At 53.1% G+C, this 10,719-nt stretch overlaps 1 protein-coding gene across 1 annotated transcript in view; it reads right to left on the bottom strand.

Moving 5' to 3' along the window:
- The window catches only part of JPH3 (junctophilin 3), a 47,988-nt gene continuing 37,269 nt past the window's right edge, over positions 1 to 10,719 (bottom strand). Inside the window, exon 5 of the mRNA XM_036390118.2 lies at positions 1 to 2,019. Within this exon, the coding sequence (XP_036246011.1) occupies positions 1,939 to 2,019 (81 nt within the window). The 3' untranslated portion in view covers positions 1 to 1,938. The remainder of the gene's footprint in view (positions 2,020 to 10,719) is intronic.

The raw sequence follows: 10,719 nt of genomic DNA, 5'->3' as shown, positions 1-10,719 counted from the left end.
TTTAACTGGCACATGCTCTAATCCTTAGTTTATTTCTGGTTAAAAATATAGCAATCCAGTGCAGTGTAATAAGAAATCTGCTGAAAAGGTAGCAGAGAAACAGCTAAAACAGAAGCAAAGCAAAGCTGAGTCCACGAGTCCGGGCTGGATCCAACAACTCTGGACGTGAATGTCGGGGAGGGCTTTTCCCTCCTTCCCCACCCCCAAAATCTCCTGGGAGGGTCTCACCCCCCTCGGGAGCTGCCACCCTCCCGCACCCTTCTCCTGCTGCTGCAGCTGCAGGGGGGGATGAGGGTGGGATTTGGTCCCTGGCCCTGCCAAATCCCAAAGGAGCCGTGGGAGCTGCTGGTGGGGGAGCACCGAGGGGAGGGATGGGAGCGCCAGTGCCCAGGGCTGGAGCTGAGAGCACGCTGTGTGATCGGCACCAGGACAGCTCAGAACAGGGATACGCATCTTTAATGAGTCTGCAGGTTATCCGTGGGGATAGGGAGGGGACAAAAATCAAGGCAGGCATAGTACAAAGATGGTAGAAACGAAGAAATTAAGTGACATAGAAAAAAAAAAAAGAAAGAAAATACATCCTTAGAGGCTGCCATTGCCAATGATGTTTGGTTTGATTTTCTTTTTTTTTTTCTTTTTTTCTTCTTTTTTTTTCTTTTTTTTTTTCTTTTTTCTTTTTTTTTTTTTTTTTAATACAGGGACATGTTGGAAGCTGGAATATACATCCTGCATTACAAAGTGCAAAATACTACATGCTCAGAGCCCAAGCATGATGTCTGAAACAGTCCACAGCAAGATGTAAGAGACAAACCCACCACCCTCTCCCTCCTCTCTGGGACATGCTCCAGGTGCTCCTCCCCAGGTGCCTTTGAGAAACAGTTGGATTTCTGCTTGGTTTCGTTTTATTGTCATCCTCAGTGGATTGGAATTGAGCCCTCTGTCCCCTGTCCCTCCCCACCCTGCTCCCTGTGCACATTTTTTAGGATGGGCTGGATGCTCCTCACCAGCACAGCACCATCAGCGACTCTGTCCGTGCTGCTGGAGGTGCCTCCAAAGGGCTTTTTGGGGGGATTTTTAGCCAGGAGAAATTGGCTGTGAATTAAAAGTAGCTCTGGGTGGTTTCCCTGCCTTGCCATGGGTGAGGAGCAGCCTGGGGAGGAGGAGTGAAGGCAGGAGGGTGCTGGGGCTGCTGCTCACACCTCGTGTTCCCTATTCCCCCCTGCCCCGAGGAATTCTGCAAAAAGCCAATTTTTGTTTTAAAAACAAGGATCAGAACGGGGCCTGTTCTGCCATTTTCCCATCCAGACAGGGTTCATTCCTTCCCTGTGCTCCTTCTCTCCTCCTTCTCACAGCAGCATTCCTCCATTTCCAAAGGGTGAAAAGCCTGGTTCTGCTTTTCTCTCCCATTTATCATTTGGATTTCCCTGGGAAGCTCAGCCTGGAGCATCCCAGAATCCATCCCCACTCCACCCAAACTTTCCCCATGGTCCCCTTGTCTCATCTCCATTTTGGGGTTCATTGCTGTTGTTACAAAGACAATTATTTTCTTTTGTGGGGGGGGGGTGAGGGGAAGGGAAGCGAGGTTTTTTTCTTTTGTTGGGATTCCTTCTCATCCTTCCCAGTGTTGGGGGGGCAGAGTGTTGATAGCATTTTGCCATGCCACACAGCATAGTGTTATACAAGCAAAGAATTTTGGCTAAAATCCAAAAAACATTACCCAGGAAAAAAGGCAAACTGTGAGTGAGACTCGATCATTTGTTGTTCTTCTGTGAAAAGACTTGGAAATTGTCAGAGGACAGTTCGAGTTATGATTTTTCCCTTTGTTTGTTTTTTTTTTGTTGTTGTTGTTTGGTTCTGGTTTTTTTGTTTTGTTTTTGTTTTTTTTTTTCCCCCATTCATACATGTAACTGTTATTTTTGCAAACAAGACAGTCTTGAATTAGATGAAAAAGTTAATAAACAAAATGGCGACTCCAATATTTAGTAAGATCACCATGACTACCAGGATGGGAGCTGAACCCTGCAAGAGAAAGAGAAGGACAGGAGTTAGATGGATCCTTGGAATTCTGCAGGGATTCCAGGACAATCTGGGGAGAATCCAGGAGAATCTGCTCCGGGGAGTCCAGGCAGCTCTGGGGATGAGCAGATCCCAACTGACACCTCCCAAAGTGCCCAGGAACCCTTGGAGGATTTTTGAAGCTGCCAAACAAACACTTGGCTCATCCCATGCTACTCCCATAGGAACTCTGGCCTTAAAAACAGAACTAAAATTGGTTGCTTATCAGGTGGTCAATGAAAAAAAAAAAGGCAAATTATGGGATCTTAGAGTGGTTTGGGGATGGTTTGAAGTGTCCAGGATATTTCCCAATAAATGCAGTTGTTTTCCAGGTATCCTGGACATCAGGCCAGCACATGGGGGTCCATGTTCAGGCAACATTTTGGGAATGCTCTAATAACCTTTCCTGAGTTTATATGGACCAAATGAAGCTCCTGGGAATCACTTGGGAGTGTCCAAGGCCAGGTTGGACAGGGCTTGGAGCACCCTGGGATGGTGGAAGGTGTCCCTGCCATAGCAGGGGTGGGATGGGAAGAACTTTAAGGCCCTTCCAACCCAAACCATGCCAGGATTCTGTGATTTCACCTGGAAAGCATTGCAGGAACCCCACTGCAGCTGCCCCGTGCACATCCCCACCCCAGCTGGGCTGAACATCTCAGGAATGGTTCATTCCCTCAGGGAGCATCCATTGTTTTCCCTGGAGCACATCCTGGACAATCCTGTGGGACCCCACCAACATCCCAGGAACATCAGAGCACTGCAACCAACCCTCCAACACATCCTTCTGCAGGACACTGGTCAGGAAAACATCTCTGGCACCTCATCCATCCTGGCACCTCATCCATCCTGGCACCTCATCCTTGGTGCCATGGTGTGAGCGGGGCTCTCACAGGGTGAGTGCTGCTGGCAGCAGGTGGGTGGTTGCTTTTTCTTGGATTTGCTGGGATCCTCAGCTATTCCTGCTGCATCCCAGGGCTGGGATGCTCCAAACGCTTTTCCCCGGGCTCCTGCCCCCTCCTGGCGCTCCCCACGTCGCTGGGATGGAGTGAGGACAGGGCTGGGCAGCCTCTGGGAGCTTTCCCTGGGTGGCTCTGCGGAGCTGCTGGGAAAGGAACGGGAAGAAGCAGCTCCCAGCTGCCCGGGGATGGTTTCTGTTCCGAGCAGCCTGATTCAGCTGCCGTTTGGGAGTGGGTGGCAGCGAGGATGCTGGAGCCTGCTGGAAAGGCATATTTGTAGCTTAGCAACAGGGTCAAAGGCAGCCAAGCCAAGGCAGGGATTGCGGAGAGCAGCCAGGTACCCATCCAGGGCTGGCTGCTCCCGGCAAACCTCTCCTCCTGTGCCATGAGAAGCTTCCAAAGGCAGCAACCACCCCCTGCTCGCTGCTCCTTCCCTTCCCCAGCCCGGCCGTGCCAAGCCCGGCCTTGCTGGCGCTGGGAGGGATTAGCTGCATTTCAGAAGATTATTGGGTTTTAGGGTTTTTGAGCTGCTGGTAATATAATAACAGATTGCAGGCGATTATCAGTGTCATTGTTTGCCTTGGCACGGCCCCGCCGAGGCACCGAACGAGCTCCTGCCCCAGCCCTGCAGCCAGGGAGGGCTCAGCCCCATCCCTGGGCTGCTCCATGGAGGAATTCCCTGCCAAAAACCAGCACAACCCAGCACTGCCCCTGCTCCAGTTCCCTGTTCCCTCACTTCGGGATGTACTTGAGGTCCATCCCTCCGGGGAGGGAGCTCAGCCTTCACTGCTCACTTCTCCCAAGAAACAGCAGCAGGACAAGAGGAATCACACTCCAGTTGTACCAGGGAGGTTCAGATTGGATATTTGGGAATAATTCTTCACCCAGGGCAGTGGTGGGGTCCCCATCCCCAGAGCTGTGTGGATGTGGCACTTGGGGACGTGGAGCAGTGCTGGGGGAATGGTTGGACTCAATTCCAGAGCGTTTTCCAGGTAAATGATCCCGTGGTTCTGTGATTTACACACAGGGCATCAAAGCTGTGCCCTCAGCTGGAAAACTGGGAGGATCCAACACCTGCTCACATCGGCAGCCCTGGATCCCCATGCACAGAGCTTCTGCTGAGGCTGGGCCTGTTCGCATCCTGCAGCCCTGGGCAGGGCAGGGGCAGCAGGGAATGCTTCCTTTGCCTCTGCAGGCACAGCATCTGCCCCATTTCCCATCCCAGGAACAGGGTGGCCAGGCAGGGGTGGGAGACCTTCAAACCAACCATTCAAATCCAGCTCACAAATTCTGCCTCCTTTTTACAGCTCCCTCCTTTAACCCCCTCCTCCCTGTGCTGCTGTCCAGGTGGGAATGGCAGTGAATGGCAGCTGCTGCTGGATAAGCAGTTTTGCCCCTCCAAAGCTTCTGTTTTAGCTCCAGTTACAGATCCTGCTGCACTTCTCAATGCTAATGTCTGCCTGATTTCTGTCTCGTGAGGTCTCACTGCCTTCCCCTCTGCTCAGGGGGAAGGTTTGCCCTTCTCTCCTCCCATGGCAGGGATGGCCTGGGAGATGTGACAGCACTGAGCATCATTCTTGCTCTGTGCCTGGGCAGGAGATGGATCAGTGCTGGAGCTGAGCTTTGGGAGAGAGGCTTTGCTGAGCCCAGCCTGGCTGCAGGGCACTGAACTCCCTTTTGCTGCAGCAAAGAACCAGTGCTTTAAAACCAGTGGCTTTTAAACCCTTCCCACCGTGCTCCTACCTCCAACAGGAGCTTTTGGAAAGAGGAGACACAGCCCCCGATTGGCAGCTTTGCCTGTTGCTGTCACAGTTTGGTGGGGCCAAATTTCAGTTTTTTTACAATAATATCCTTGGAGTCCTTCACAGGAGAAGGAAAACATCTGCCAAGGATGGGAATCTACACCAATGTCAGCTGGGCAAAAGGATCCTTCTCTATCAACAGGTTGGATCTCCAAGGATTTTAAAGCTTTGCTTCCAAGCTTAAAGAACAGAAACTTAGACCTTAACCCATGGAAACACTAAAATAGGAATAAGCCATGGTTATGGCACAGGAGTAATAACAGTAATTGTAGCTGTAGAGTAATTCCTGCCCCTCTGCCTTGTTTGTTTTTATCCTGGAACTGTTGTGTAGCAACTCCGGAGTTTTTCTGGGAATACGACGGACAGCTGGTTTACAAATGCAATTGTGGCATAATTAATTTAAGCATTAGCAATCCATTATTATCTGTTATCACAGGGTACAAGCTCTGCCTCTCTGCCATGGAAACCAGAGAGCAGGTTACCTAGGAATCCCTCCGGGATCTATTAAGTGTAATTACTAAGGACTTGGATCAGCAAAAAAAAAAAAAAAAAATATAGATATGCACCATTTTCCAGCCTCAGCACTGCAGAAAGGGCTGCAAACTTAGCAGCTCGATGACATTTGTGCTGAATTGTCACATCATTGCCAGGAACAGGCTCTGGGAAATGGTTAAGGAGCATTTAGCAAAGGAAACATCAGGGAGCCACTTGGCTTTCTCCAGCGGATTGCAGCAGCTCCCGTGGCTCCAGGAAGGGGCCCAGGAGATGCTAAAAGTGCTTGTGTGAGTGAAAGTGAGTTGGGTGGGATGGAAAAACCTGCTTCTAGGGAAAAAAAGGCTAAAAAAATGAGAGGTTATCCTCTTAGAGATCCTTTATCCTCTTAAAGAACTGATTTGTCACCCCCTGGTTCAATCCAGGTGCTGGAACTGAGCTCAGTGTTTGTTTAGGTATGTTTGAAGCTCTCATTTTAAGATTTTTATTCTAAAAAGAGCAGTCAAAATTTGTTTCTAATGCAGTCAAAAGCTGGTGTTTGGCCCCAAATTTTCCAAGCTAAGAGATGGAATTGGGCTCAACCCCAATATCCAGATGACAGGAGCAGAGCCAGGAAGGTGCTCCCTGGTACATCAGAGGCCGTGGAGATGAAAAGGCTTTGAAAAGGACCCTGTCGAGTTGAACATCCCATTTCTCTCTGAAGATTATTTACCTCAGGTTGTCTGAACACGAAAGGGATTAGAGGAGGAACAGTTTGTGATTATTATTTGTCTCAAGAAGAGACAACCCCTGTAGCAATGCTCAGCCCTGCCTCATTCCAGAGCTGTGATGGCAACAGGACTCCTCTTCCTCCTTACTCCCATGAAATTATGGCTTCTGTTTGTCTGGGCACGCAGCTGCCAGCCGGGATTGAGGTGAATCTGGTTGCTTGAGATGACAGGAATAAGGAAAACCCAGGGATGATTGTGTTGGGAGACCTGGGGTATGGCACCCGATGGGAAAAAAATAAATGGGAAAACCTGAAGCTGGAAGGCCACAGGGATAAATCACAGGGTTTAATCCCAGGGAGGTTAATGCCAATCAAGTCCCCAGGTTCCCAGATGGGAACACCTCCATGCACAGGGGATTTTCACACCCCAAACAGGCTGGGGTGGAGAAAACACCCAGGTTTTATTTCTAACTCATTTTACGACCTTTAGGGCTAAAGGTGCCTAAAAAAGGAAGGGAAATTCATCTCCACCTGGGATGAATCCCTTCAGGAATAACCCAGCAGCTCTGGCAAGGGTGTCACCCTGTTCTTCTAAAGTTCTTCTAAGCCTTCTGATGTTTACATTTTTGTAATGGAGTTTCTCACGCACTTTTCATGTAAATAATGATTTTTTTGCATTCCTTTCTGGAGGAAGAGGGAATTGATGAACTGTTGGTTTGACCAGTGTGGTTGGTGAGGTAGCAATTTCATCCTCCAATCCATGGTCACTTTTGGAATTCTATAAATACCGAAGTCGGGAAATAAACGCGCTTTTTTTTTTTTTTTTTTTTTTTTTTTTTTTTTTTTTGCCTTGGACATCTCAGCGGGTGAGTATCGTTCATTTCGTTTGGTGTTGCAACAGCACGGGGAGATCCAGCGGGGAGGTGCCGGTGCCGGGCTCCATCCCCGCTGCCGTGCCGGGGGAGGCTGTGCCGAGCCCCGTGCCCGCAGCCCCGGCTCCGGCAGCTCCCTGCAGATTGGCTGCGTGCTCCTGCCTTTCCCCAGCGACAGCGAAACCTGCCTGCAATATCTGCTGGCAAATCCGCCCCTCAGCCGCTCGCTGCCGGAGGAGGGAGGGAGGGAGGGAGAGGCTGCCGGGATCCCTCCCCGCCACCCCCGCAGGGGCACGGGGGGCTCTCGCAGATCTCTCAGCCGGGAGATGCCTTTAGAGCCTCTGCTGCGGTTCTTTCCCCGGGAATTTTTGCATTTGGCCTGGGATTTGCTCCGTGTGACGCTGCGGAGAACAGTCAGGGCTGGCTTTGGGCTGCTGCCCTCACGTCCCTGGGGTGCGATGGGACAGGACACCGTGAAGGGCCGGGCTTCGAGCCCCTTTCACGGCCCCGGTGCTGGAGGACCGAGCCTCGAGCCCCCTCACACCCCGGTGCTGAAGGAGCCCCCTCACACCCCGGAGCTGAAGGGCTGGACCTCGAGCCCCCTCACACCCTCACACCCTGGTGCTGAAGGGCTGGACCTCGAGCCCCCTCACACCCTCACACCCTGGTGCTGAAGGAGCCCCCTCACACCCCGGTGCTGAAGGGCTGGACCTCGAGCCCCCTCACACCCTCACACCCTGGTGCTGAAGGGCCGAGCCTCGAGCCCCCTCACGGCCCCGGTGCTGAAGGACCGAGCCTCGAGCCCCCTCACACCCTCACACCCTGGTGCTGAAGGGCTGGACCTCGAGCCCCCTCACACCCTCACACCCTGGTGCTGAAGGACTGAGCCTCGAGCCCCCTCACACCCTCACACCCTGGTGCTGAAGGAGCCCCCTCACACCCCGGTGCTGAAGGGCTGGACCTCGAGCCCCCTCACACCCTCACACCCTGGTGCTGAAGGGCCGAGCCTCGAGCCCCCTCACGGCCCCGGTGCTGAAGGACCGAGCCTCGAGCCCCCTCACACCCTCACACCCTGGTGCTGAAGGGCTGGACCTCGAGCCCCCTCACACCCTCACACCCTGGTGCTGAAGGACCGAGCCTCGAGCCCCCTCACGGCCCCGGTGCCCTCAGGCAGAGCAGGGCGGTCCCTGAAGGCTCTGGGGAGAGCTGGGTGTCACAGTTGCTGAGCAGGGACAGGGGGTGATGGATCAGGCGGTGCCTGAGCCTGGCCCTTCCCGCTGAGCTGCTCCGTGCCCAAAGCGCTTCTCTTCCCTTCCAGAAGCGGCAGATGTGCAGCTCCTGCAGGGAAGGAGATCTGCTCCCTTCTCTTCCTCCCCAGCCCTGCCATGGGCTGTGGTTTGTGGATAAAACACTCGCTGGCGTTTCAGAAAGATCCTTTCCCTTCCCAGTCTCTCGACAATTCCTTTTTTCATTTCCCATTTTACTTCTCCTCAAAGGCTCCTGTGAAGCACCCAGGCCCAGGCTTTGTGCCTCATGGGCCTTTAAGGCTGGGAGGGATGGGGACATTCCCGTAAATCCCTTAATCCCACAACACCGGCACTGGTCCTGGCACATTGGCTCCCGTTTTCCTCTGCTCCAACGCTGACAATTGCTCTGAGTTTGTCCTCTGCGTGCTGGGGTCAGTGCCCACAGAGGCACAGAGAGATCAGGTGGCCTTAAATGTCATTTTAAAGCATTTGTGTTGCTCAGTGACCCCAAAACCCCCAAATCCCCTGAGAGCCAACACCAAGCAGTGCCGAATTTCATCGATGTTACTGAGCCGTGGCCTCAAGAAGTGACCTTTATGAGAGGATTTTTCAATGATTTTTCAATTCCTGGTGTGCAGCCCCAACAAAGGACGGTGGTTCTGGGAGCTTCTTTTAAAGGACTGGGGAAAAGTGACAGAGGAGAATAAAGTTCCTACAGCTCCTACAGACTGCTCTGTGGAGTCTGCATCCCTGCCTGTGCAGCTTTGGAAAGGCTTGGATTCAAGGCCCTGTGGCTCCCAGCTTGTTTTTCAGATGGGAATCATGAGCAGTGATTATTTTGGGGTGTGTATTTGTGAGACCTGCACCCCCAGCCTGTTCCAGCACTGCCAGAGGTGTGCTGCCTTTGGAAGCTGGAGCTGCCACTCCAGCACAGAGCCAAGCCCTGGGCTCATGAATGGCTTGTGCAGAGCTGGTTTAGGGCAGATTATTTTTAAAACAAGCTAAGCTGTGAGGGTGACCTCGCTTCTGCTCAGGGATACCTCAGGTAGGGCAAAAATAGCCATGCTCAGCTCCAAGCATCCCTCCTGCTCATGGCAGCTCCTTTCTCTGGGAGCCCAGCTGGAGGGAGCTGGGAGCTGCCCTTGGAGCCCCTCCTTTTGAGGGAGCTGGCACTGCTGGCACCCAGGGGAGAGGCTGGAGCAGTGTGGGCTCTCACACACCTGCCTACAGCTGCCTTTCCCTGCCAGGCCCCAGAGAAGGGGGATTTCAGGCCAGTGTGGGCAATTGGGCTTTTGGGGGGACTGGGGAGCCTTGATTTGCTGTGGGGGAATGTGGAACTGGAGCAGGATGCAGGGGGGGTTTGCAGGATGGAGTGTGTGAGTGTCCTGTGCTGTGCAGAGATGGATGTGGGGTCTGTGGGATGAATCCTGCCCCCTCAGCCTTCCCCTCCTCCTCCTCCTCCTCCTCAGGGATTCACCACTCCCTGAAGTCTGAAATGCTTCTGACAGCAGGTGAGGTCACAGGTTTGGGCAGGAGGTTGGAGCACAGATCCTGCACCTCCCATTCCTCCCCTACACCTTCCCCTGCTCCTGTCCAGCCATCCCCTCTCTGCCAGGCCACTGGAACAAAACCCTGCTAGCACCATGCAATTCCTGCTAGAACAAATTGTTGCTGGCATTGTGGGTTATTTAAATCCACATATTATCTCTTCCTCTGTATTACATTAGCTTCCTCCCAAACCTTCGCCATCTGTTCCACCCTCGGTTATGAATGTGAGAAAACTGAACATGCTGCTCCGCAGCTCCAGCACTTCCAAAGTAGGATGTGCATCCTAATGACTTTTCCATGCACGTCTCCACGCAGGCTGGGCCCTTCCTTAGTGGCCAGGACTCGCTGGGAATGGCCAGGAATGTGTTGGTGGCAGTTTGCCTCCAGCCAAGTGGAGAGAGGTTTATTGTGACAGCTCGGAGGTGGGAGCACATCTGATGGGCTGGGTGGGGACACAGCCCAGGGCTGCTTGTGCCACTGATCTCCCCAAAATCACGTGGCTCTCAGCGAGAAGAAACAGTGGTTTCATCCCTCCTGAGGGCCCTGTGTCTCCCAGGTTTTGTTGTCAGAGGTGCTGGAACATCTGCGCATCCCACGGCCTTGCCAGGCTGTGTCTGTGCAATTACTGCTGCTGCTCTTCCCCTCTGGGAGCCTGTCAGGCTCCTAATGCTGCCTGTCATGTCTCCAGTGCTTCCCAGGCAGGCAAGGACAGCCTGCATGGCTCTGGTTTTCCAGGGCTGCAGGATGTGTCCTGTGGAACCCCTGTGCTCAGCTCCCCCTTGGTGCCGGGTGGGAGCTGCTGATCCTGAGCCCGGGGATGGGGAGGCAGAGAGCTCCAGGGCTGCTGGGGGGGATTTATCAGTAGGGGAGCTGGGGCAGATCCATCCTTCCTGCATCCCAGGCTGTTCTGGGGGGATTCATCACAGCTCCAACAGGGAAGCTGGGGCAGATCCATCCTTCCTGCATCCCAGGCTGCTGTGGGGGGGGATTCATCACAGCTCCAGCAGGAAAGCTGGGGCAGATCCATCCTTCCTGCAT

The sequence above is a fragment of the Molothrus ater genome, chromosome 12 (assembly GCF_012460135.2).
Source record: "Molothrus ater isolate BHLD 08-10-18 breed brown headed cowbird chromosome 12, BPBGC_Mater_1.1, whole genome shotgun sequence".
Classification (NCBI taxonomy): Eukaryota; Metazoa; Chordata; class Aves; order Passeriformes; family Icteridae; genus Molothrus; species Molothrus ater.
The sequence above is the reverse complement of the archived record's forward strand: the minus strand, read 5'-3'. Positions and strand labels throughout refer to the sequence as shown.